Genomic DNA, 27,879 nt, shown 5'->3' with positions numbered 1-27,879 from the left:
ACCGCCCCTGGGTCTACCCTATAGGTAGAGAGGACGCCAATCTGGTTTCAGAACCCCCTATCCCCGCGGTAATTGGACCATTTGGCCGCCAGTGCAAACCAACCGACCTTTCCTTATGTTCGGCTTTGCCAAAAGGGCGGCAATAAAAGATCCAGCTACTCCGCCTCTCTATTGCTACGGGCTAGAAGGGAAGTCAGTCAAAGTACAGCCTGGAGTACCCGTGGGCTCATTGGGCCCACAAATGCCAATCAGACCAGGCAGCGCTCGAATCGCCCCCGCGAGGCGCCCCCCCGCTCCTCTCTCCTCTGCCAGCGCGCGGAGACTGCAGGCTCCAGCGCAAAATCCTGCGGGAGAGGGGGTGGGGCGACGGCTGTGGAGGCAGCGCGCCCGTCCGCAGCCTCGTTGTGCCTCCTAGGTCTCCCGCGGCGGCGGCGGCGTTGCTCTCCTCGGTGTCTCCCGCGCACTCCAGCCGCCTCCTAGCGGCGCGGCGCCCGCTTCTATGGTAAGAGCCGGCATCACCTTCGTGCTTGGGAGGGCGGTATGGAGGTCGTTGGGTTCTGACAGAATCCTGAGGATGGAGCAGAACCAGGGTGGAGAGCGGCGGGCGGGATGGAGGTGGGGGCTCCGGGACCAACGCATCGCCCTCTACCGCCGGTGACTTCCCCGGCAACCGCTGGCACCTGCGCCCCGGCGTCAACCGCGGTCCCCTCCGATCATTTGGCGGGTGGCAGAGGCTCAGCCGCCCTCCGGAGCCATCGCGGTCGTGGATCCTTGATGGTGAGGGGCCGAAGCCCAGCGCTGCCTGGCGTCCCTCCGCCCCTTCCCGCGGCCCCTCTGCTCTCTTCTCTTCCTTCCCGCTGGCGCTGTACTGGGGGTGGGTCGGGTCCTGGCGGGCGTGAAGGGGCGTCGGGTGGCTGAGCCCGGCCGGCGGCCGGAGCAGCAGGGTCGGGAGGAGGGGGCGTCTCCGCGCGCTGCACGCGGGCTGGAGGGGGGGTCGCTGCCCTGCATCCCCTGAGCAGGCAACGGCGTGGTTTTCGGATTCCTGCACCGGCTGCGGAGCGGGCGCTGAAATCCTTCGCACCGGCGTGGAGGAGTCTTTCTCGTGTGGAAACGGTAGCGCGGTCCATCTAGCGTGCTTCACCTTATCTTATTTTTGTCTGCCCGATATTTACAGTCAGTGTTCTGGGATTGCTCCTTCTGGGCGTGGCTTTCTAACTCAGTCCCTTCTGTTTAACTTCGGGGATCTTCCTGCCACTAATCTATCTCCCTTTTTATTTTTAGCCTGGCAAGAAAAAAAACGGAACTGCTTTATATGTCAGCCTATACTGACTAGGGAAGTACAGAATCTGGAACAATTTATTAATCTCAGTATCTACATACCAAATATTTTTTTAAGTTCGTTGTGACTATCTTGAATAATCTAGAATTTACACTTATTGGCTTTGTTAATGGTATATCCTGCTTACTTTGAGACTTTTGTGTTGTTCATGGTACTTTGATTTTAAAGTTTTGGTTAGCTTTCGCCAACTAGACATTTTAAGAGTCTTCTTTTTTTCTCTTAAGATTTTGGCAATAGCCTTAGTATTTACTCTAGTTTTTAGGGATTGTGTATTTTTTTAAAAAAAATTGTTTTCTCCAAAACTAGCCTTTTTCATAACATTTTTAAAGTTGGGAGGGAGAATTCTGAGAATTTTGAAGCTACACACTGTAGCCTAGGGAGCCTGAAGAGAGCATGACAATTTGAAATCCTTTTTGTAGTAAGGGTTGCTGAGTTTAAGAGAAGGAAATGGGTGTCCCCTTGTCAGTTGTAGTGGCTCAGCCTCCAGATTCCAGAGGAAAGGAATATGAGGTCTGGGTAAAATGAGCCATGCCTGAGACTAGACACAAGCTGGTTCCAGGAAAATTTCTTGCTGGGGAAATACCCTGCCTCACACACAGGTTAGTTGTCTGCGGGCATCAGATAGTATTAAGGTAAGAAGTATCTGTGTTCTAATTTTCACCACTTCCTGGTAGGGCATGAAAATGTGGTACAGGCCACTCCTGAATAGTTAAGCCTCCAAGAATAAACTTTTTTTGAGTCCAAACTGGCACTGGGCAGTTGGCCCTAAAAATCAAGTAGGTGTCCTAAGTAGTTTTTAAACTATGAACCTTTTTGGCTAGCCCATTTAATGCAGAATTGCAAGGAAGTTGTAACGAAAAATGCTTCACTAGACTAAGGCAAAGAGAATTCAGGGTGGCATGTCAAAAAAAAAGGATAAAAAATAACTGGGTTGCTTATAAATTTATCTCATTCAATCCTTATAATCCTGTGTTGTAGGTACTGTGATGAGTGTTGCCCCTCTTTTATAGGTGAGTTAACCAAAACTTAGGTTAACTTTTGTTCAAGATTTCTCAGATATTAATTTAGTGGATTTGGGAGTCCCATCTGAGCAATCCCGTTACCAAGCCTACATTCCAAGTTGTTATGATTTACCACCACAGTAAAAGTGGCTTCTTAGAAACTTGGTAGAAGGAGACTAATAAGTGGAAAATAATGCTGCAAAACCATAAACTGAATAAGAGTATTACACGTATTCCGTACTACTTTAAGATCATTGTATAATAGGCACTGTTGAGTGTTGCTGGGGATATAAGTATGGACTCATTTTCCCTGTCTTTGAGAAATTTTCATTTAGTGGGAGACACAGATATTTAAACAAATAATGATAATATATACTATAAGAGACTGTTGTAGTGTGTGGTTTCATGGAAAGAGAATTCAGTTAAAGTTGAGACAGATCTGAAGTCTTGTTTGGCTTTGTGACCTTAAACATGATAGCAAGCCTTTCTCAGCTTCAGTTTCCTTATCTGTTAAGTAGAGAGGATAATACTTCAAAGGGGATTACTAAGCATTAAACAAAATATGTAAAGTACTGGCACATTGGTATGCCCTGAATAAAGAAGAAAAAACTAATAATTTTAAGACAGAATAGAGAAGGGGTTGGGGGCTTAGCAGGGAGCTATCACCAGAGCCTTAAAAAGTGAGTGGTAGTTTTCATTGGTGGGGAAGGAAGGTATTTTGCAAAGATAGATCGGGAGGCAGGGGCTCAGAACAGGAATATGGACGGTTGAAGGAATGGCAAGTAATTGTAGCTTTGCATAAAAACTATTTGTGAATGCCAAATTTAAATGGTAATTGTATATAAATATGGCTGGGCAAAGTGAGTACTGCCCAATTTTGGTGGTTGAAAATTACATACATAGATACTGAAATTATAGGGAAACCTCAACTGTTTGTGCATTGTTATATTTTTATTATTTACCTTTTAGTATTTATTTTCCAGTGTCAATTAAAACTTCATTTCCAAACCTGTCTAGCTAAGCAACTATTTTATTGTTTTCTTGTGATATTTCATTCTAAGCTGTAAAAGAAAACTAATATCATTGGAGGCATTTGCAGTTAATATGTGGAATGTATTTTGGGATTATTTTAAAAAGGAGGAGAATCTTTAAAAAAAGAAGAATCTTAAAGTGACTGTTGGCTTCCATTCATCCCTTTGTCTAGTCTGTAGCCACATAGACTCAATATTGCAAAGCACGCTTTGCACATGTGTTGACTATCTTTTCTGAACCCAAACTTGAGACATGACAGTAGGACAGAATGTTTTAAATTGGGACTGTCCTTGAAAATCCAAGAAAAAGTCCCATGCTTATAACTGCCCCTCAGGTTAGCACAGAATCATAAATAGTCAGATTGGATTTATAACTGTGTATCATTTGATGACCAGAATCATATGACTAAGTTGAAAATATAAAATGACATTTAGGAAAGCTGCATTTTTAGTCCAACTTGTTTGCCTTATACAAATTGCTAAAATGATACAAAATATAGAGGTAAGTTTTCAGATGAGAAAAACCAACTGCTTCCTAAAACAGGTAGTTTTAGAGCACTAGGAAAGAAAATATGCTGGACTTCATTCTGAATCGTGAACAGGAACTGGGGCAGGAAATGGCTGTGGCTGAACCACTACCTGATAATAATCATAACGTGATTAAATTTGACATTTAATGAAAGGAAGTAAAGGGGCAAAAAGTGCCCTGTATGCAGCTTTCCAGTTTCAGCAATGGTAGGGGAAAGAGACTGTTAAAAGTATATCCACAGAAATTTTGAAGACGTGTAGTAGGCACTCACGTATGTTGTGTGAATGAAAGCACCTTAGTGAAACATTCAATAAAAGTTCTGTGACAGATAGTAAGAAATACTTATGTGGCACAGGTTTTGGTGCTCTGTAGACCTAGGTTCAACTCTGAATTCTGCAGTCTACCAGTTGTGTGACTTTGGGCTCATTAGGTAATCTTTTTAGGTATAGTTTTATTTAATCATAAACTAGAGATAGCTAGCTACTTTGCAAGATTTTGAAAATTAAATGAGTTAATGTATGGAAAGCACTTGACACATTGTCTGGCTTATAAGACTTAAAAATTGGTTGTTGCAATTATTTGACTACGTTAAATGGATATATATATATATATATACACACATACGTGTGTGTGTGGCTATATATATATATATATATAATTTATATATATATATATATATTATATATATATATAATTTCAAATACAGGAAAGAAAGCCAGAAAATGGCAAACAAATAAAAGCTTAAAAGGAAGCAATAGGATGTTATATATGTAGGTGATAGGTAGAGTTGAATAAAGAATCAATTCTTTGCAGCCACATACAAAAGAAGAGAAAAGATAGAGACAGCTTCACATTCTCAGATTTTTTTTTCTGAAGAAAGTAGGTCAGACTCATTAAACCAGATAGAGTAAATAAATAGGGTTTTGCTATTCTAAATGGCAATAAAAAGATCACTGCAATTGGGTCTCTTGTACTGTAAATTAAGTATAAGGAAAAGGACTTACTTTCTTAAATCTCTTAAGCAACCTTCTTATCCCTAAAATTCTTTTAACAGAAAATCCATTAATAGTACAGTTATAAAGAAGGCTTTAATTGCAAGTAACCGTGGGATATAGCAAGGTAATTTAACTACATAGATTTCCCAAATGTTGATTCCATACATCCCGTTGCCTACTGTGTATCTTGTAGGCACTGAATGTATAAAGGTGCCATACTCGTGTGTTGAAAATAAATATACCTTCTTGTTCCCAAAGCTGTTTTTCTTGTATTCCTTGTCCTAAGGAATGGTTCTGGTGTTTAAGCTAAGAATCATGGAGCACCTTCATTTTTTTACTTTTACTCCCCGTACCTTTCATGTTTAATCAATCATTACATCTAGTCATTCTCTCTACTAGTTATCTATCTTTTAATGCCTGTCCCAACACCCACCCCAATTTTCAAAAAAATCCCCATTGCCACTGACTTATTTCAGACCCTCCTCATTTCTTCCCTGGATTGTCATTACTCTCCTTTTAATTTAGCCTCATATCAGTCAGCTTTCCACAAAGCTTTCTTCCAGAATAATTTTGCTGATATACTAACATAATTATATCAAAATTATATCCTTAGTGCCTGCACGTGATAGTTAAATATTTCGTCCCTCCATGGGTCTTAAAATTTAGACAGTACTTCACAACTTGCATACCTATGCCTGGAGGGTGTGTGTGTGTGTGTGTGTGTGCGTGTGTGTGTGTGTGTGTGTGTGTGTACTACAAAGAAATTTTAACTACAAATTCAATTTCTTTAATAGGCAAAGGGGTATATATTTCTTTTTGAGTGAGCACCAGTAGTTTGTATCTTTCAAGGAATTTGTTGATGTAACGTAGGTTGTTAAATTCATTGGCATAAAAGTGTTATAATATTTCCTTATTTATAATATCTGTAAGATATATAGCATTGTCCCTTCTCTCTTACTCCTGTTAATGTGTTTATTTTCTCAGTTTTTCCTGTTCAGTCTGGCTAGAGATTTCTGTTTTATTGATATTCGCAAAGAGTTAGGGTTTGGTTTTCTTTATTGATTTTCTATTCTCAATGTCATTGATTTCTGTTCTTTGTTATGTCCTTTTTCTGTTTACTTTGCATTTTATTTGCTCTTGATTGGGCTAGAATCTTAAAATGGAAACGTAAGCCCATTAATATATTGTCTTCTAATATAAATGTTCAATGCTATAAAATTTCCCTTTAAACAATGCTTTGGCTGCATCCATAAGTTTTCATATGTTGTGTTTTCATTTTTATTCAGTTCAAAAATCCTTGCTGATTTTCTTTGTGATTTCGTCTTTGACCACATTGGTTATTTAGAAGTATGTTTATGAGTTTCCAAATATTTGAAGATTTTTCAGGTAGTGATTTCTGATTTAATGTCACTATAGTTAAAGAACATACGTTGTATGATTTGAATCATTTTAAATTTATTGAGACTTGTTTTATAGCCCAGAATATGGTCTGTCTTGGTAAATGATTCATTTGTACTTGAAAAGGATGTTGGGTGTTCTATAAATGTCATTTAGATAAGTTGATTGATAGAATTGTTCGCATCTCTATCCTTACTGAGTTTATGTCTATTCCGTCAATTTCTGAGAGAAGGGTGTTGAAGTCTCTGACTATAAATAAGGACTTGCCAATTTTTCTTTGCAGTTCTATCAGTTTGGTTTCGTATACTTTGAACTTCTGTTACTAGATGCATAGATATTTAAGACTGTCATAATCTCTTGATGAATTGGATTCCTTTATCATTGTGAAATAGCCCCCTTTATCTCTGGTAATACACCTTACTCTGAAATCTACTTTGTCCGGATTGCCACTCCAGCTTTATTCTGAATAGTATTAGCATGGTATATATCTTTTTCCATTCTTTTACTTTTTACCTATTTCTGTGTTTATAGTTAAAGTGGATATCTGATAGCATATAGTTGGGTCTTGCTTTTTTATTCAGTTTCCTAATCTCTGTCTTTTAATTTAGGTCATTTACATTTAATGTGATTATTGATATTGTTGGATTTAAATCTATCATCTTGCTATTTATTTTTTATTTGTCCCATTGGTTCTTTGTTCTTTGCCATCTTTTGTACTATTTGAGTATTTTTGTGACTCTATTTCCTTTATTGGCTTATTTAGTACTTGTAGCTTGTTTTTTTTCTTTTTGTTGTTTGTTTGTTTGATTATAGTGGCTATATCTATCTTTAACTTATCATAGTCTACTTTTGAGTAAAACACCACTTCACATATCATATAAGAACCTTATAACCGTATGCTCTCATTTTCCCCTCTCAACATTTGTGCTATTGTCATACATTTTAGTTCCATGTGTGATATAAATCCCACAGATTACTTTTACTTGTTTAGCTTTAAATGGTCAATTCTCTTTTAAAGGGATTTAAAAATCAGTTTTAGAGAAAAAGTTTCTTAAATTTAACCACATGTTTAACATTTTCAAGGCTCTTCATTCTTTGGAATTTCTTTTCCATTTGCTATTATTTTCCTTCTGCCTGGAGGACTTTGTTTAGCATTTATTCTAGTGTTGAACTACTGCTGATAAATTCTTTCGGCTTTTGTATGTCTGGAAAAAATATGTTTTTGACTTCATGTTTTGAAATATATTTTTGCTGGGTACAGAATTTTAGATTGACACTTTTTTAATTTCAGGACTGTAATGATATTGCTTCACTGTCTTCTCATTTGCATTTTTCCAACATGAAATCTGCTATTTTCCTTTCTTCTTTATGTTGGAAGTGTCTTTTTTCTCTGGCTAATTTTAAGACGATTGCTTTACCACTGGTTTTAAGTACTTTTATTATGATGTGCTTTTGGGGTAGTTTTATGTTTCTTATGCTTGGGGTTTGTTGAGCTTCTTGGTTTTGTGGATTTATTATTTTCATCAAATTTAGAAAACTATTGGCCATTATGTCTTCAAAGAGGGTTTCTGTCCTCTTCACAAAAAGGGTTTCTGTCCTCTTGACTCTCCTCTCATTCTGTTACTCTGGTTACACATATGTATATTAGGCCAGTTGATATTGTCCCACAGCTAACTGATGCTGTTTATTTTTTTTTTTTAAAGTCTTATTTCCCTTGTTTCAGTTTGGATATTATCTACTGCTGTGTCCTCACAATTACTAATGTTTTCTTCTACCAGTTTCTGATCTGCTCTTAATATCATTTAGTATATTTTTATTATTAGACCTTGTATGTTTCGTCTCTAGAAGTTCTCTTGGAAACGTGTGTATATCTTCCATGTCTCTCCTTAACATGCTCGTAGTTTCTTCTACTTTCTTGAATACATGGAGTCTATAATAGCTGTGTTTTTTTTAAATTGGGGTAAAAAACACATAACAAAATTTAGCATCTTAACTATTTAAAAATATACACTTCAGTAGTATTAAGTATATTCACATTGTTGTGAAACTACTCTCTAGAACTTTTTCATCTTACAAATCTGAAACTTTATATCCATGAAACAACACTTTTTCCCCTTCTCCTAGACCCAGGCAACTACCCTTTACTTTCTCTCTCTAAAAATTTGACTGCGCTAGGTACCTCATATAAGTGGAATCATACAGTATTTGTCTTTTTGTGACTGGCTTATTTCACTTAGCTTAAGGTCCTGAAGATTCATCCATGTTATAGTATGTTACAGGATTTCCGTTAAAGCTGAATAATATTCTATCATATGTGTATTATATATATATATGTAATATATATATTACATTTTCTTTATCCATTCATTCTTTGGTGGACATCTGGGTTGCTTCTACCTCTTGGCTATTGTGAATAGTGTTGCTGTGAACATGGATATGCAAATATCTTTTCAAGACCATACTTGCACTTCTTTTGGATATATACCCAAAAGTAGGATTGTTGTATCATGTGGTAGTTCTATTTTTAATTTTTTGAGGAATCTGCATACTCTTTTCCATTGTGATTGCACCACTTCACCATTCCACCAACAGGAGACAAGGGTTCCAATTTTTCTACATCATTGCTAACCCTTGTTGTTTTCTGTTTTATTAGTACTAGCCATCCTAATGGGTATGAGGTGTTGTCTCATTATGGTTTTGATTTGCATTTCCTGAAGGTTAGTAATACTGAGCATTTTTTCATATGCTTGTTGGCCATTTGTACATTATCTTTAGACAAATGTCTATTCAAGTTCTTTGCCCATTTTTTTTATTTGAGTTGATTTTTTTGTTAAGTTGTAGAAATTCTTTACGTATTCTTGATATTAACTCCTTATCAAATGTATAATGTGCAAATACTTTCTCCCATTCCATCAATTGTCTTTTCACTCTGTTGATGGTAACCTTTGATGCACAAAAGTTTTTAAGATTGATATAGTCCCATTTGTCTATTTTTTCTTTTGTTACTTGTTTTTGGTGTTATATCTAATAAATCATTGCCAAGTCCAATGCCTTGAAGTGTTTCCCTTAAGTTTTCTTGTAGGAGTTTTATAGTTTTAGGTCTTGCATTTAGGTCTTTAATCCATTTAGCGTTATTTTTGTTTATGGTTTATAGATAAGGGTGCATTTTTATTATAACTTTTGCATGTGGGCATCCAGTTTTCACAACACCATTGGTTGAAGAGGCTGTCCTTTCCCCATTGGGTGGTTTTGGCATTCTTGTGGGGCTAAGAGATAGTTTGCGGGGCATTCCAATTTTGTTCTTCTTTTTGAAAATTTTTTTGGCTATTTGGTGTCCTTCGAGATTCTGTCCCCTTCAGATGTCCCAATCACAAGTCCCACATTTATCACCTGTGGTTCTGACCAACCTGTAGATCAGAAATTCCCACATCCTCCTAGGTTTCCATTAAAATCTAGAATGTCTCACAGAACTCATACCGTGTTTCCCCAAAAATAAGACCTAGCCAGACAATCAACCCTAATGCGTCTTTCGGAGCAAAAATTAATATAATACCCGGTTTTATTTTACTGTAAGACTGGGTATAATATAATATAATCCTGGGTCTTATATTAATTTTTGCTCCAAAAGATGCATTAGAGCTGATTATCCGTCTAGGTCTTATTTTCAGGGAAACACGGTAGAAACATGTTACTTACTAGATTACTGGCTTACTGTAAAAGGATATAATTTCAGGAACAGCCAGATGGAAGAGATGCACAGGGCAATATGTGAATATGTGAGAAGGGTGTGGCGCTTCCATGCCACTCCCAGAATCTCCACATGTTCAACAACCCAGAAGCTCTCCAAACCCTGTCCTTTTGGGTTTTTATAGAGGCTTAATTACATAGGCATGATTGGTTATATCACAGACCATTGGTGATTGAATGCAATCTCCAGCCCCTCACCCCTTCCAGGAGGTTGGGGTGGGGGAGGGGTGGTAGAACTGAAAGTTTCAACCCTTGAATCACATGTTTGGCTCCACTGGCCACCAGCTCCCAAGTTTAGGTGCTTTTCAAGAGTCACCTCATTAACATACAAAAAGACATCTTTATCACTCATCATAGGAAATTCTAAGGGTTTTAGGAGCTCTGTACCAGGAATGGAGAGTATTACCAAATATATATTTCTTACTGTGAATCCAGAAAGGGATTACTCTGACATTCCCAGGGTATGTTATCTTACCATGTTTCCCCGAAAATAAGACCTAGCCAGACCATCAGCTTTAATGCGTCTTTTGGAGCAAAAATTAATATAAGACTCAGTCTTATTTTACTATAACATAAGACTGGGTCTTACATAATACCGGGTCTTATATTAATTTTTGCTCCAAAAGGTGCATTAGTGCTGATGGTTCGGCCAGGTCTTACAAAGATTGACCTTTGTCAAGGAAGCTACAGGCCAAGGATGTGACTACCAGGCACGACTAGCTTTTAGTTAGGAATTTTTATGTTCAGACCGTCTTACGTGGTTATTTTCAGTCTCCTGAGCTTGTCAGGTTTAACATGTGGCCCCTTTTCTATCCACAAGAAAAACATGATACAGTCAGTATTTTAAAAAGATAAATGGTGGAAGTGAAGAAATGAGTAGAGGCTGTTAAGAATAGTCTTGGTAATAGATGATAAGGGCTTGTCCCAAGTCTGTGGTCGTGGGACCAGGAAAGGGTTATATGAGAGATGTTGGCAGTATGACAAATAGACGATATTAATTTATTCCTTCATATTTATTGAGTGGTTCCTATGTGCCAGGTGTAGAATTGGTAGTGGTGGGAAAGGGAAAGAAACAAGAAAGATTCTAAGATTTATTGCTCGAGTAGCAAATTGAGTAAAGAGTAGATTTGAGAGGGGAAAATGAATCTTATTTTTTCTTGGGGGTAATTGTAACAGGTTCATAGAAGAGCTTTATCTATGGGTCTGTATTTTCTGTTTAGTATCTTGGATTTATAAAAAGAATTGAAACTGGTTGTGTTCCCTTTACTGCTTTTTGTTAGAAATAATAGAAGTGAAAGTTTAACTTTTTTGTATTTGGTATAAAAATAAACATTTAAAAAAGTAAATGTAGGGATTTATGAATAAAAGTAAAGTATGGCCACAAAATTTTCTTTCACTAAAACCAAATGAAAGAATGAAAAGTGGGTGGCTAAGGAGGGTGCAAAAAATGGAATAGAAGTGGACAAAAAATGACTATGTGCAACCTTTTGCCAAATACTTCAAAAGTGGAGGCCAAAGAAAGAATGAGAAGATACAGGGTGTATATGACAGCCCTTGTAATTCCAGCCCCAAATTCCAGAAGCCAGACTAAGGAAAGATGAGGCCTACAAAACATTAAGCTCTCCCTTCCCCCATTTCCTATGGGTTATAGAAAAATATATTAAAATCAGTACAGTTCTCAAACTGAAGTGTGTGTTAGGCATGGCCAGAGGAATGAGTAGTGGGGCACTAAGATTGGTCTATTAGAATTTATTTGGCTTGTTTGAGATGCAGGAGGTCAGGCTAGAAAAGACCATAACCTCCCTAGCAAAGAGGGGTGTGGAGTTTTATAGGAGGGGGCAAACGAGGCTGTTCCCCCTTCAGTGTTTCGGGGGGTTTCCTTGCATTGTCTCTTGCAACAAAGGGTTTCAGGGCCTGACCAAGCCCTCCGGCTCCATACCCTGGCCCCAGGTCGTTGTCCCCTGCCCAGGCCCCTAGAGATAAAGCAAGACAGTATCAAGACAAGATGGCTTTTAAGATAAGGTTTCTGCTCCTTGCCTAAATATGACTTACCAGTTGTGTGCACAGAAATAAAAGTGGTCCCAGCGACGGTGACAGGAGTGGTAGGTTGTCATGAAGAACCTGTTGGGTATTAGAGTAAATAGGAGCTCAATTTAGCACTTCCCACATTAAACATGATAAATGATTAAAAAAAGTAGCATGACAATTTTTGCAGATATGCTACAGGAAAAAAAAATGACTATGAGAAGACTCCTACATAGGAAAACTGGTATCCCTGCAATAGAGACTCTAACAAATGGAACAGAAACAGTATTCAGAAATAGAATATAGACAAAAATTTCTGAAATAAAAAGTATATTTGCAGATTGAAAGGCACCACGTACCAAGAAAAAAATTATGAAATGATTAAAATTGACTATTTCTTAAGTCACTAACTTAAAAAATAAGGAGAGAATTACTTTGGCATTTTGGCCAAAAAGAGAACATGATATATGTAAGGTTGGGGAGGAGAGTCTAGCTAGCTACAAACTTCTCAGTTACGTATGGTCAATTCCAGAAGACAATAGAACAATGTTTGCAAAGTTTTGGTGGGAAAAAAATGGTGAACCAAAAGCATTGTATGTGGGGGTGTCAACATAAGAACATCCAAACCTATAGAAAAAATTTATAGAAGTTTATTCGCGTTTGTTTGAACCAAGCTGAGGACATGCCCTGAAGCAAGATCTCAAACGACTGGAATATCCTCCAGAGAATGGCAGTTTTGCAGTTCTTTTTTTCAAAGGAGAGATTAAGGAGGGTTACATGAAATCCCTTGGTGTTAGACTAAGGGAGCAGGAGAAGGCTGGAAGGGGAAATCTCTCTGATTGGATAAAAAGTAAAATGGAGAGATGCGACTTTTCCCCTGGCCGGTACAGGATAGCTAACATTTAACATTTACAGTAAATAGGGACGGCATATGGGCAACAAGATTTTGCGTTCCCATCGAGGTGGTTACAACTCACCTCCAAGGGTTCTGGAAAAGAACATCAATCTCACCTTTCAAAGGTATGTTATGTTAGATGCACAGAACAATGGACAGGCCCGCTTAAGGCAAAGACTAACACTTTACTAAGAAAGTTATAGGCCTAGGGTGTGACTACCCACCGTGACCTGCCCAGTTAGTAACTTGTGATCAGGTCATCCTGTCAGCTTACTTTAGGTCACTGAGCATGTCAGGCCTGACATGTGGCCCCCTCAGCTTGTCAGACTTAACTGCATAGCCTCTCTTTGCATTCACATGGAGGAATAAACTTTCCTTTACCCCCAAGATTCTTTCAGGAGCTAATAAGTAAACCTGAGACTGATTAGCAAGAGAAAATGACCAAATTTAATTATATAGTGTGGGAATCTCGCGTACACGAGAGAGTCAGAGACCCCACACACGTGAGTGGTTCAAAGACGGGGAAATGGGGCGTACATGGCATTGTCAGTTAAGGATCACCGTAAGGCTTCAGAGGGCAGCAAGGTAAGAAGAGCAGTTGTTCAGTACTTAAAAGTTTGTCCTGCCCTATAGAGAGATCAAAAAAGATTATTTCTGATAACCTCTTACTACGGACATGGCCCCTAATTAAAATTCTTCTAGTTAAGGAGAGGCAGAAGTTTCTCTTGACCTGCAGGGTCTTGGTTGCCTTTAGCTCAGTCTGCATACCACAGAGGCACATCTTGGGAGGTGACTTGTTCTGAACCCCTATATATACCCAGCAGTGTCAGCCAGATTTGGTTTGTCTGTTAATAGCAATAGCTAAACCCATAAAGATTTAGTCTTGGATACGTGAAGTAGTGAGGTGGGCAGACCAGACCTCGTCGTCTGGTGGCTTCACCAAAGCCCTCCCAGGTACCTTCCTCTGTGACTTTACCTGGCTGCTTCTCTCAGTGTCACTGTCCATGGTGGCTCCTGGAGCTGCGGCCATAAAAACATCATTCCAGGGAGCAGGAAATGGGGAGGGAGGGAAAAACCAAAGGGCTTTCTCCAACTGAGTCAGATTCTTTTAAGGTGCCTACCTGGAAGTTCCGCCTAATGCATTTGTTTGGGTCTGGACCAAAACATAGTCGCAGCCACACCTGGCTGCAAGAAAGCTTAGGGAAGGTCTTTCTTTTGGGCAGCAAGCTGCCTGGCAAAATTTTTGCAAAAGAAAGAGGATGGTAGAGTAAGGGGAGTCAATTTGCTAATTGATAATTTTTCACACATGTCCTCTTCTTTATCAAGCATTTTGTCTTATTCCACTCTGACTTCCATCTCCTCCACTCCATTGAAATTGTTCCTGCTAAGATCATTTCTAACCTGTTTTGTTAAACCCAGTGATCTCTTAGCAACCTACTTTATCCTTTGTGAAAAAGACTCCCCTCTCAGATTCTGTGACATTACCTCACCTTTCTTTCTACTCATTTTCTGTTCTTGGCCTTTCTTACTCCACTTCCTCTGAATAGTAGTAGACTTGGGGCTGGGCCTTTCTTTAATTATACTCTTCTTAGGTGACATGGTCAGTCACATGATTGTATTGAAGTGATCTGAGAAAGGCACAGATCTTAATTAAGTGTTCAGTTGTGACAAATGCATATACCTATGTAACCTACCTCTGATTTTAAATATTGACTGTGTGTGTGGCTCCCAAACTCATATCTCAATCCCCATTTTTATCTTTAGCTTCAGATCCATGTATCTAATTACCTGTTTGACTTCTTTATTTTTATGTCTAATAGGTGTTGTCACCTTAACAGGTCTAAAACTAATTTTTTTTATTTACTCTCAGAAAATGGTTCAAGCCAAAAATCCGGATTCCTCTCCCTAATCCTTTCCCCCAACTTTCCCGATCCTAGTCAATTCCCAAATCTTAACTGATTTCATACGTAATAAAACTCAAAACTGCTCACTTATTGCCATCTCTACTGCTTGCTCCTGAGCTTAATAAACTGGCAGCCTCTGCCTGGGACTTCCGTAACTAGCCTTACCACTTCCCCTCTGAGCTGGTCAGTCCCTCTGTTCTGTGCGCTGAGGGAGTGGTCTGCAAGTCAGACGTCACTCCTTGGCTGGAATCACTTCAGTGCCTGCCTGCCTGCCTTTATAATCCAGATATTTGCTATGGCTTCTATGATGCTATGGTTTCTACTGCCCTTTCATTCTTCATCTTGAACCACTGTCACCTGTGTCACGCTGGCTTGTTTTCTGTTTCTTAAAAATACGAAGCTCATTTCCACTCAGAGTTTTAGTGTTTTGTTTCCTCTGTTTAGGATGCCCTCCCTCAATTCTTGACGTAGCTGACTGAGCTTATCTCTCAGATCTCTGTTCACATGTCATCTCAGAGGAGACTTCCTTAGCCATCCTTTCCCCGAGTACCCCCCCATCACGTGTGCTTGTTTATTTCCTTCATGGCACTTTATCAACATAAAATTATCTTATTTGATGTTCATTTTCTATCGTCTCGCCTTGTGATGTAAGTTTCATCAGGGCAGGGACCTTGTTTCTTTTTCACTGTTGTATCTTCAGTGCCTGGAACAGTGCAATATTAGTAAGTGTTCAATAAATAAATATTTTTACTAAATGATCAGGTACTGCTTGGAACATTGCTAAAGTAGTGTTTTTCAAATTTTATTCATAGTATTTTTGATGAAATATAGTTAGCAATTTTTAATCTCTAAAATCATTTTGAATATCTATTAAAGTTTTAAGCTACTTGAATATCATCTAGTGAATTAATTTTTTGACAGAGTACCTGAAACACTTATTTAGTTAATGTTTCTACTAGAGGCCCATAGGAACAAATCTGTATTTGAGTGGAGCTTGATTGGTTGATGGTAAACAATTTTGTGAGTAAATAAGGAAGTGAAACCATTTAAATAGATTGTATGTCATTGATTTTTCCATGTGACAACAATCAAAACAAGAATCACTTACCAAATACACTGTCGATTTGCTATTTAAAGGACTTTTTAAGTATTGTTTTTTAAAGCCCAAAAGAATGCTCAAGGAATAATAGAGATTTTGTGGGTACATGCTAAATTTAAGAAACCCTAAAATTTAAAAAGTTACTTTAAAGGACATACAGGGTGAGGTGGTTGTACCCATGAGGAAGTTCTACAGTGGGCTTTGTGTGTAGTATTAAGATTATAACTCTAGGAATTCTGTTAGATTTCACAATAGCACAAATGTTTATGTAAATACAAGTTTAGAGAGAAGTTACTTGCCTATAATTTTTCTTCTTAGATTAGGTGTTATCTTCTAGCCCAAAATACACAGACTGTGCACTGGTTCCCTGAAGGAAAATGAAAATTACAAACATTCCTTTCATGAACTGACATAATAGAAAATTTATAGCTCTGTTGATTAGACCTCATTTTGCATTTCATTTTTTCTATCCTAAGTTTGAAAACAACTTTAAATATATAGTATGTGGTATTTATTTTTCACAACATTTCTATGAAATAATATCCTCATTCCAGATGACAAATTAAAAACAGTCCAAGAAATTATAACTATTTATGAGTCACATGATTAGAATGTAGCAGCCCTAAAACTAGTACAGTAGTTCTCCCTTATCCACGATGTAGCTTCCCGTGATTTTAGTTACCTGGGGTCGACTGCCGTCTAAAAATATGAAATGGAAAATTTCAGAAGTAAACAATTGATAAGTTTCAAATTGCTCATTGTTCTTGGTAGCTTTCTGAACTCTCATAACATCCAGCTGCGTCCAGGGGGACCTGAATCATCCCCTTGTCCAACGTGTCTGTGCTGTAGACGTTCCCCGCTTGTTAGTCACTTAGTCGCCATCTCGGTTGTCGGATGGACTGTTGTGGGATCACAGTGCTGTGTACAGGTGACCCTTATTATACTTAATAATGGCCCCAAAGCCATGCACATAGCTTTTATGACAGTATGTTGCTGTAGCTGTTCTATTTGGTGATTAGTTAATTGTTAATCTCTTACTATGCCTAATTTATAAATTAAACTTTATGATCGGTGTGTATGTACAGGAAAAACATAGTATATATAAGGTTCAATACTGTCTGTGGGTTCAGGCATCCACTGAGGGTCTTGGGACACATCTTCTGTAGATAAGGGGGGGACACGGTCGAAGGTGTCCCTCTACGAGAGTTTCACATTTTTGTAACTTCAGCATCAATATGAAAAATTGGATTTGGACCTTAGCATTTATTACCTTTTTAAGGGCAGAACAGCTTTGTTCCCAGTTTCTGAAGTCTAAAAGTTGCTAATTTTAGCTGTGGAGGAGGCAATTGAGTTATATTTAACTTTAGCATTTAGGAATGGAGTTAGACTAGACTTGGCAGATTTGACCTTAACTCCTTTTTATTGTACTTTTTCGGCCTGCAAATCGTTATATATTGGTTGATTAGTTCATGCATTGGTAAATAAATGTGTCACATTTATAATACTTCGCGATATTTTTGTACCTCTTAGTGTTGGGAAAGAGTATGGTGTCTGTGTTTGTGCTTATATTGGGGTAGTGCAGGTGTTGGACTGGTAGAATTTTCCTTTCTGGTTTAAGGAAATCTGGTTATTCATCTATGATGGTGGTTTGGTTGCCAGCTTTTTTATTTGGTTTATAATCATTGTTATTATTACAGCTGACCCTTGAACAACTCCGGTTTGAATTGTGTGGGGCCACTTATAAGCGGATTTTTTTCAATAAATATACAGTTGGCCCTCCATGTCCAGGGTTTCACATCCACAGATTCAACCAACCGCGGATCCAAGAAAGTATTTTTTATCAGTGGTTTGGAATCTGCAGATACAGACCGTCAGCTGTATGCATTGTGCTGTGCCATTTGATTTAAATTATTTTTTTAAATCCTTGAGCATACACGGATTATGGTATCTGCAGGGTTCCTGACACCAACTCCCCCCCGCCCCCACCACAACACACACAGATACCGAGGAATGACTGAAGTTTCTGGGGTGTCTAAAGTTATGTGCGGATTTTCTGCTGTACTGGGGTCAGCACCCCTCCCTAACTCCCGCCTTATTCAGGGTTAGCTGTATACACGAAAAGCTATAGGAGAATGCAGAGATAATAAAGACATTGGACCCCGATCCTCTTTAAGAAACTATGTGGGGGCACCCCAGTGTAACGGGAATATAGAACAGGATGAGGAATTTTTAATGGAGGAATTTTGGAGAAACTTGTAGAGAAAGTGGAATTTAGAAGGCCTTGAAATCCCCGTTGTTTTGGAAAGAGAAGTGTTAATATTGGCACAGAGGTGGAAAAGTGTAGGAAATGTGGTGTGGTTGAAACATAGCATGTATGAGAAAACAGTGAGAAAAGTTGGGTAAGTCGGTTAGGGTGAGATTTTAGAGGGTTTAAATACAATTCTAAAGGGCAGTAACTAAATATGATTCTGAGGGCAGTAGGGAGTGATATAAGGTTGTTGGTTGAATAGAATAACAACTAGTTCAGGGCCTGAGAAGATTTACATAAACTACCTTTTAAAAATAATGTGTTTTCCATTTGGTCTAAGTTTCTACTGTGTTAAATTCCATATATGTAACACTGATTTAAAATTAATATTAATGTTTATGAGTGTGCTAATAGAGGAATTCAGAGGAACTACTGTGCGTTACTCAAACTGTTACCTGTTTAACCTTTATTGAATTGTGGAATGTGTGGCTAGATGGCACTGACGAGAAACTGAGGTCCAGAACACTCAGAAACTTACTCAAAAGCACACAGCTCTTAATATCAGAACTGGGATCTAGAACCTAATTCTCCTGATATTTAGTTATTGATTTTTCTCTGCTTTACTTCCTCTACTGCATATTATAATTTACGGGCTACTTAATAAGACATAGAGAAAGAAATATGCCTTTTTCCCCCTTAAGAGTGTTTACATATGATGCATTTTTTATTTAAATGCCAGATTGATTAGTACAGATCAGTGCTGGAAGAGACATTACTCTTCAACATTTTTTAGGCTAAAAGAATACCTGTAGGAACTCTTCTTAGAGGAAGTAGGATTTGAGCTGATTTAAAAGGATAAATGAGTGGAGGAAAGGAATGGGAATAATAGCACAAGCAGAGAGTCAGGGGTGGGTAGAAATTGTTGTCTGAGTGTAGTGTGAGTCACGCTGGAACAGAAATGTATTACAGAATAATGAGAAAAATACATTATAATGTGTAGTGTTTGATAGATTGATTTTTTCTAACAGGGAATCATTAAAAACCTACATTTGTACAAAGAATACTCCTGGGCATGACTATACTGATAGTGAGAGTCTGTAAGACAGACTTACATACTATCACTTCAAAGGCATCTTTCCTGCACCCTGGTCTTTGAAATAAGAAAATGCATTTTGTGTGAACCTTGACGTAGTAAAGAATAATTTCCAATGTTATGACAAGGTATAATGATTAAAGCAGTTAAACAGAGAATTACCTCAGAGAAACTTGTCTATATAGTAAGATTTAAATGATATGCTCTGTGGTTTTATAATTGAATTATTTCCATAGCTAAATACCCATCCTTCCATCAAATCAGTTGATCAAAAAAAAAGGAAGATTTAAGATCCTCTGTTCAAGATGACCAGTGAACTTTCTGTTTTTTTCCTGTAAATTAACTTTAATACCATAATTCAGCATTAAAAGTTAATTATCATGAACTATCATGATAATAGAGACTATAAATCTGTATTCCTAGACTGACAAAATCAAAGAAGTAGAAAGGCTTTAGAAACCATCTTCATGAAATCATTTGTTGAGTTATAAATTTTTGTTGTTTATACTCATGAAATTTGCGTGTCTTTGAGTATACTTTGTCAGATGTCTGATTCAGAAATCTATCTCAGCATGCTGTAAAACCTGTTTTAAAAATAGGTATGAGCCACCCTGTGTCACTGAAATGTTGTTGACACAGTGGAAAAACTATTAAATGAGTGTACAGCAAACTTTACCATTACTAAAGAAAGGTGTTTTTCTTTTTTTGAAAACAAAATTGACTGAATTTTTATTTCTGTAAATTCAAATAAATATAATTGAAATATTTAGAACATTTTTTATACCTAGTGTATTGTTATAGTTGATATTTTGAAATTTATTTCTAACTGTAGCTTGGTGTAAACCAAAGTATATAAAAAAGTTTTCTTTCAGATCGTTTTATTTGAAGCAGGCAACATTTTCTGCACTTTCATTGAAGCTTTTAAAAATTTATTATTATTTTTATTATATTAAATATTATATTATTATATTAAATGTGACCATTTAAGTATTCCCCAATACGTTAAATATATCATACATTGAACAGATTGAGTGAATAAAAAAATTCACATTTTGTATAAATGTATAATATTTACACTTGTGGGGGATTAGGAGCGAGGATCTTTATCTTGGCAGGCAACATGGAATTTTTATCAGTAAAGATTGGGTCAAGTAGAAGGAGGTTAAAGTGAAAAGTTGATATTCTCATACTTTTTGTACTGTTTTTTTTTTTAATAGTTTGCCTTTATCAAGGCAGACCAGGAGTGGGGCGAAGGAGAATTATAATCAGTTTGGAAAGCATACACAATTGTCTTGACAAAAAAATATAACGAAGGTGTAATATTGTACTCAGTAGTCCCCTAGCAGAATCAATGGAGAAAATCCTCTCGGGTGAAATGTGGTTAAAGCAAATGAATCACCCCCCCACCCCCCAAGCCTCCAGGACAGGGAAACCAAAATGGAAGATTTAAGTCAATACTTCCAAAAAAAAAAAAAAAACCCCAGTGAGAGAAATGGAGGTACTCATACCTGACTGAGAAACTTCGTGGAAGTGAACTTTGAAATCTAAATAATCCGTATGTATATAATTGAGAATTGACATTGTGATTTTATGATAATCAGGTAGCTGTTTTTATTTTAAATGTCACCAAAAACTGATTGCATGTATACCTTCTCTAAACTGTTTGCCATGTTTAAAAAAGGAAATATAAATACTTACCAGTTCATGGATTGCACAATTTTTTAATATAAAAATTAATGATACACAACCAAGATTAGTCTACTCAGCAAAGTTATCATATAGAATTGAAGTACAGATAAAAAGAGTTTCCCAGACAAGGAAAAGCAAAAGGAGTTCATCAATACCAAACCAGTATTACAAGAATCTCAGGGTTCTTTTCTTGAAGGATGGATAGATATAGTTATTCCTATTGTACAAGTGAAAGAAACTGAGGTCACAGAGATTAAGCGACTCCTTCAATATTGCGTATTAGACAGAGGAAGACAATATTTGAATACAGGTCTTTTGACACTATGCTCCTCCTATACAAATACCGGGGCATTTGTCAGGAATTTCAAAACATAGTTTGCGTGAATTGATCAGTTAAAGATAGAATCAGTCTTTTAGGAAAGATAATAAATTAATCTGATCTATAGCACTGTCAAAAATACAGGCACTAAGTAAATTCTGCCTTAAATTTTATAGGTTGATCATTTGAACGTTTGAACTTGCCGATAATGATTTTCATTTATTTATTTCAATCCTAATCTCGCAAGAATGATACGTAAACTCTTTGGTATTTTATTTACTCGGGTCAACTATATTCCTAGCATCTGTACGTTTGCAGATCTGCACGAGCTGGGATCATCTCATCAGGGTACTTTACTCCAGGATTTCCCTGAGATCCTGGTGGCTTTGAATGGTCTTGTCTGGAATGAGTTTCTTTCTGGGGCAAGTGTATATGTGTTGGAACCTGTTGAGGCTCATCCTTAACATCATACCTGAGGTGCCCCTCCATCCAGCCTGGTCTTACAACTAGAAAAGTATTCCAGAGTTAACTGGAATCAATCTGGAATTAAGTCTTTCTAGAAATTAATTCTTCAAAAACTGTTTTAGACAAACACAGAAAAAGATGCTTTGGAATGGTCTGTGGTAAATTTCTAAATATCAGCAAACTGGGATATTTGGGAAGTCCTTCATGTTAATTAATCCTATGTAATTAACTATAATGTTGGCCTAGTAGTTGATATAAATTAATTAGGTTTCTCCAGTTACTTGTTTTTGGTTCAACTTTGTGTTTACCGAGTATCAGGGAAAATTAAATATGATTATAAATTTTGGCATCTCTATCAAGCCATCCTTTAGCAACAGTAATTGACACTGGTTCCTAGATAGAAACTACAGCAAAACTGATCTGTTTAGGAGTGAACTGATTCCTATCATATGTGAATTTATAAATGAAAAATTTCCAGCATGACCTGGGAAATTCTGATATATATTTAAAAGGCTGATTTAAAAAAAAAACACAAACAATTCAACTATTTTGTAAGAAAATTGAAGTGTTATATTCATGTAGAAAGAGCCTTCTTTTATTATGGCAACTGATTTTGTTTACTTAAGGAACCTGTTGCTAAAATAGTAATGAGGAAGAGGGTAATGTAAGTGTAGTCGTACACCCTTTGCTCTACAAGTAACCAGAGTGCTATATATGCATGTTGTGCAGTTTCCTTTTGGAACGTGGAAGTCATTTGTATGTTTTTCCTCCCTTGCACAGCTTAAAATGACGAATGTGTGATTTCAGTGGAATAAATGGCGTCCAAAGTCACTGATGCTATAGTCTGGTATCAAAAAAAGGTAAGTTGATAGTCAAAGCTTTTAACCTCTTAAATGTTTTTATTCTAAAAATGTTTGTGTGTGTGTGTATGTGTGTGTGTGTGTGTGTGTGTGTGCACGTGCTATGGATTTATGTCAGATATTACCTAAAATAATGACAAATAGATTTCAGTATCTTTTGGGTGGAAGGGGAAGAATATTTTGGTTTTCCTTGTGACAGTTTTACTTCTAAATGGTTTTAGAAGTAAAATAAAATAAAAAATATTTTTTTTCCAGTTTTTACTTCACATATTCAGAGTAGCTAGAGTGATTATTTTCAGTTATAATGTAAACCAAATTTTCAGGATGATGAATGTAACTAGCACTTTTATAAAAGCATTAAAATTTAAATTTTTTCTTGCATTAATTTCTTTTAAAAGAAAGCTAGTTTAGCAGAGCTGTTATAATTTTATAGCTATTTTACATCAAAAGAAACAACAGTTTCAATCTGTTTCTTGTAAGTTACAATTCAACAGCTGAATCTTTTCAGTAAAATACACCTTTGGGGACTGTATTTTATAAGCTGAAATATTAAGATGTTTATTTTGATGTTTTAGGATTGTTGTCATAGCTACTTAACTAGCTGTATCATCCGATACATTTCAAAATATGCTTTACCAATGTAATGTTTTCTTTATAAAGTGCAAGAGAATAAATGCCTTTTTAAAAATAGAGTAAGTATACTGTTTACTCCTAAAGTGTGTTGTTTACACTCTTTAAATGTGTATTTTATTATATGTAGTATCTTAGATTTTTAGTGTATGTAGTGAATTATGTTTGTTTTCATATTTTAAATCATTATTGATCCTTATTCTTCAGGTCCCTAGTAACAAAATGTATATTGAAAGCTTTTCCTATGTGGGAAAGTCAGACAATTTTAAAATTTAGTTGAATTGGAAATAAGTAGTAATTAGAACACTTCAAAGATTAGACAAACGTAAGAATACTGTTTATCTTTGGATGTGTTGTTTCTTTTCTGGGTAAAACTTATGGCAGCTATATAAGATCACATTTTTCATGTGAGGTACTAAATTGGAAGTAGAAGTGTTATCATTCTATTAATTCAGCCTTTTGTGGTTCTATATGGGTGTCATCTTTATTTTTAAACTTCCAATCAACTTAAAAATAAAACTAAATTAAATTAAACAAAAAAAATTTTTATTTGCTACTTAATTCTTTGAAAGTGTTTCTCTTAATTTCTATTTATGAGAGTTGATAATGTTTTTTAAGCATTTTATCTATTTGGCTTTTATGTAAAACACTTCAAACTTCACTGAAGATCACTTGTAGAATGTACCAGGTTGACTTTTCTTCTGATCCGAGGGTTTGAAATATTATACTCACATTCAGTTCGTACAGTGACACCCTTCCTATCTGAGTGGGGGTCATTTACCTCACAGCTTTGGATGTGTTTAACAAAAAACTCTCCAGAGTAAATAGAACATGTCACAAATGATATCTAACAATTGTAGTCACACATTTTATCTTAAGTCCCCAGAATCATTAACCAGATTTGATTTGCTGTATATTTTTTCTTTTGCTTTTAAATGTAATTTTCTTGAAGAAATACATGTGGCTACTTTGAAAGATTAATTAGTGTTTCAAGGCTTATTGGAAATAAAAAGAGCACCCCCCAGTAGTCCCTCTTCTATCCTTCCCCATTCTCTGAGTTCTGCTCCCCAAATACAGTCACTTTAAATTCTTTATAGCTCCATGGTTCTCAGACCAAAGTTCTACTCCGCATCACTGGTAGGGAGTTGGGTAGGGTGGGTTGCAAATGTGGGATGTGAAGTTTTGGTTTTCATAATTACTTTTGGGGGAATACTGACGTTTGTGGGTAGGAATAAGATACTAAATGTCATGCAATACAGTAAACTAGAGTTGGCAAACTTCTTCTGTAAAGGGCCAGATAGTAAATATTGTAGGCTTTGAGGGCCATAAGGTCTCGGTGGCATCTACTCACCGTTTTCACAGTACAAAAGCAGCCATAGCCGTAAATGAATGAAATGAATAGGCTTGGCTGTGTTCCAATAAAACTTAATTTACTTAATAGGCAACGGGCTCGATTTGGCCCACAGACCTCAGTTTGCTGACCTGCGTTCTAAGGAGCCCTATACTACAGAAATTTATTTACCTTTCTCAAAAGGCGATAGTATCCTACTGAATAACACTGTTTGGGGTCTTTTTTTATGGTATTTTCCTAATGTTCTTAAACACACACACCTTGTCTTTACTTGATTATTTTATTGTAGATGTTACTTGTTGATTTCTGACTGTATGATAAAGATTTAGCTTTTTTATGAGCTCCCTCAGTCCCCTTCCCCCCCATTACCCCAATAACTACAGATTTTGGTTAAATCAGTATTCACGGCTTATGTTTGTATATGCATTGTTTACAGCTGCGTCATATAATGTACTGTGATAGTGTTTCCTGTCTGTGCAACTTTTTCCCCCCTCTCTCCTAATTCTCCAAAGTCTGTTAGAACAGGAAAACTCCTCGTTACAGTCAGTCACATTCAGGTATTCTAGCAGTTCCTTTTTTTCTTTCTCCTGAATGACCCTCTTAGAACTCTTTGTCCTCCTGCTCCACCCTGGACAAATTGTTCTGAAGTCATACCTCTCATCTGCCATGTTGGTATTGCTTTTTATCATCAGCCTGAGTATTCCCTTCACTGCTTTTAGGTCTTACAGATTTGTTTTTCTCTTAAACACGTGTTTAAAAGTCCTTTTAGAGGTATTTATGTTTCAGTGAAAAGAAGGCTTAAGTGTTAAAGCTGATACTTGCTGATTATTTGATCGTGGGCAAATAATTTAATTTCTTTGGGTCTCACTTATCACTTTCCTACATTAACTAGATAATGCTTCTCAGCCTGTTTTCAGTCATGAACTTGTGATGAAAATTTTAAATTTCCAGGAGCTTATTTCCAGAAAAGTGTATATAATGTACACCCACACAAAATTTCACATATGATTTTAACCTCAGGTGACGAATTCCCAGTTAGATGATTTTAAAAGTTTAATATGTTTTTATTTTATTAGTATCATTCCATAGTATCGAGCTTATTCTAGGAGGTATCACTGTAAATAAAAACCAAGAAATGTTCACATTCATTGTCTTGAGTATTTGTTTGGTTTTAACTCACTTTAGAGTCACCTTTCCCACTGGAAAAGGATGACATTTTCGTATTTTGTTTTGAGTACTGAACACTAGCTAGCCCCAAGGACCATTACTTGATTTGTAGACTGTTGTAAACGTGAGCTGTGATATTTGATGTGAAATTTCCCGGAGAAAATAAATAAAAACAAATTGTTTTAAAGTATTAAAATGTGTGTGTGGAAGATCTAGTGAAGGATCAGGTACCTTTTGATGCATTATTCTTTACATGGTTTGTTTAGAGATTTTTAAAGTCCTTTAATATCTAATTTTAAACTTCATTTTGTAGCATCCATAACAATGAATAATTTGAATGTTATTATTGAAACAAATTTTCAATCATTAATTCAGAGGAACAGTTAATGCCTCAAGAATGGTGACAAGGAGAAACCAGAACAGTCTTTGGTTAATATTAGGCTGTTGAATGTTTTTTTTATAACACAGTACTCTGCTGTCGTATTTCTAGTTTTCTGTTTCTAGGGAGAGGGGATTGTTTGTCTTTTGGAAGGCATCCTAAATAGGGGCTTGAAGTAATAATGGGTTCAAAGGTAATTGACACTAAATATTCTTTTTAAAAAAAATGACCCCTAGGATTCTATTGTAAATATGCAGGTCAAATTATGAGAGATTGAGGTTGTATTTTCAGGAGATGAATACATACGAGAAGGGTGGCCCAGAAATAACCTCCAAAGTTTAGAGGAAAGAAAAGCATTGGCAACACTGTAGAGATAGTAAAATAGTGAACTTACACATAGCTTACAGAGCTGAGGAAGGACTGTGTTACATACAGACCTTGATCATTGCCTTTATGGAGTCAATAGACAGCAAGAAAACTTGAACAAATATATTTAATGGCTTCTAAATAGGAGCTAACAGTTGGATTTATTTAGTAATATAAATGAGAAACTAGCCTGAGTAACATGAATTTAACTGATTAATCAGTTGGAAACTTTAAATTCTCTCCCTTTTTAGTAAGATTCAGGTGTGTGTGTGTGTGTGTGTGTGTGTGTGTGTGTGTACACACCAAGTACATAAGTAGGGCATTTCAGAGCGGTAACTTGCCCAAAGACGTACAAATGGTTAAGAAGTATTAAATCGCAGTTCTCAACTCCAAAACCTATGCTGTTATTTACTTTTAAGATTTTCCTTTCTGTATCAGTCAGGGATTTTTGCAAGTAAGACAACTTCAGCTCAGACTATCTTTAGCAAAACAGGGACATTAATTGGCTGTCAAAGTAAACCATGCAACGTGGTGATGCTTTTCTCAGCGTTGGCCAAACCCTAAGACCACAGCCCCATCAGATGTGTCTGTCTGCCTCTTTCCTTCCCTGCTCCTAGAGTTGGTGTATTTCCTCCTATCACAGGCAACTTCCTCCACGTTGTGGGAACGTACCCCGAGGCACCCCCACACCCTTCCTCTTTTAGATCTGTGAGAAGAAAGGATGTGTGGAGGACGGGCATAAAACGGATTTCTTACCCCAAACTATTGCTGCCCTTTTTCCCTGTGGGAAGAACTGCTTTGTGACGGAATTCATTATCCTGCACAGAGCCTTAAGGCCTGGGAGCATGTATCGAAATCCTCAGAGGCAGTGAATCCTGTAGTCTAAGGCGATCATGGAATTCTGTTGCCAGTGATTGGCTTAGGAAGGGGCATGTATTCCAGTTCTGACCAATGAAAAAGGAAGGCATCTGGAAAAGTCTTCCATCTCTTCAAAAAGGCCCAACAATAAAAATAGCAAAAATTGTATGACATTTATTATGTTCCGGGCATTTTCTAAGAGCTTTACATATATTACATAATTTAACATAGTAAAATGAATGAAATGAAATAGAGGATCTGTTTCCTGTCTCTGGACATTGGTGGGTGAGCTTCTGCTGCTTGAAGCTGTTGTGAATTTGCTGCCATGAGGGGAGCTTGCCAACAGGCTGAGGATGATAGAGTTGAAAGATGGAAAGAACGTGAGTTTTTCAGGACTTTTCGAGACACCAAATTAATTCCAGAAATGTTTTACTTTGGGACTTCTTATTGTGTGAGATAATAAATCCCCATAGTTTTTTCAGTCACTTGAC

The 27,879-nt window shown here is 37.0% G+C and overlaps 1 protein-coding gene across 6 annotated transcripts in view; it reads left to right on the top strand.

Moving 5' to 3' along the window:
• Window positions 1-250: 250 nt before the first annotated feature.
• The window catches only part of PHTF2 (putative homeodomain transcription factor 2), a 107,641-nt gene continuing 80,012 nt past the window's right edge, over window positions 251-27,879 (top strand). For 2 of the 6 annotated variants that reach the window (XR_013995375.1, XM_081080116.1), the window contains exons 1-2: window positions 251-502; window positions 22,558-22,637. Coding sequence is in view for 3 of the 6 variants with exons in the window: in XM_081080116.1 (XP_080936242.1) it covers window positions 22,593-22,637 (45 nt within the window). In the remaining 3 variants the exon portion in view is untranslated. Of the gene's footprint in view, window positions 503-22,475; window positions 22,638-27,879 lie in introns of those variants that run through there. The other 4 variants (XM_081080120.1, XM_081080117.1, XM_081080119.1 and 1 more) reach the window with 4 other exon arrangements.

This window comes from Rhinolophus hipposideros (genome assembly GCF_964194185.1).
Source record: "Rhinolophus hipposideros genome assembly, chromosome: 18".
NCBI classification, from domain to species: Eukaryota; Metazoa; Chordata; class Mammalia; order Chiroptera; family Rhinolophidae; genus Rhinolophus; species Rhinolophus hipposideros.
The sequence above is the reverse complement of the archived record's forward strand: the minus strand, read 5'-3'. Positions and strand labels throughout refer to the sequence as shown.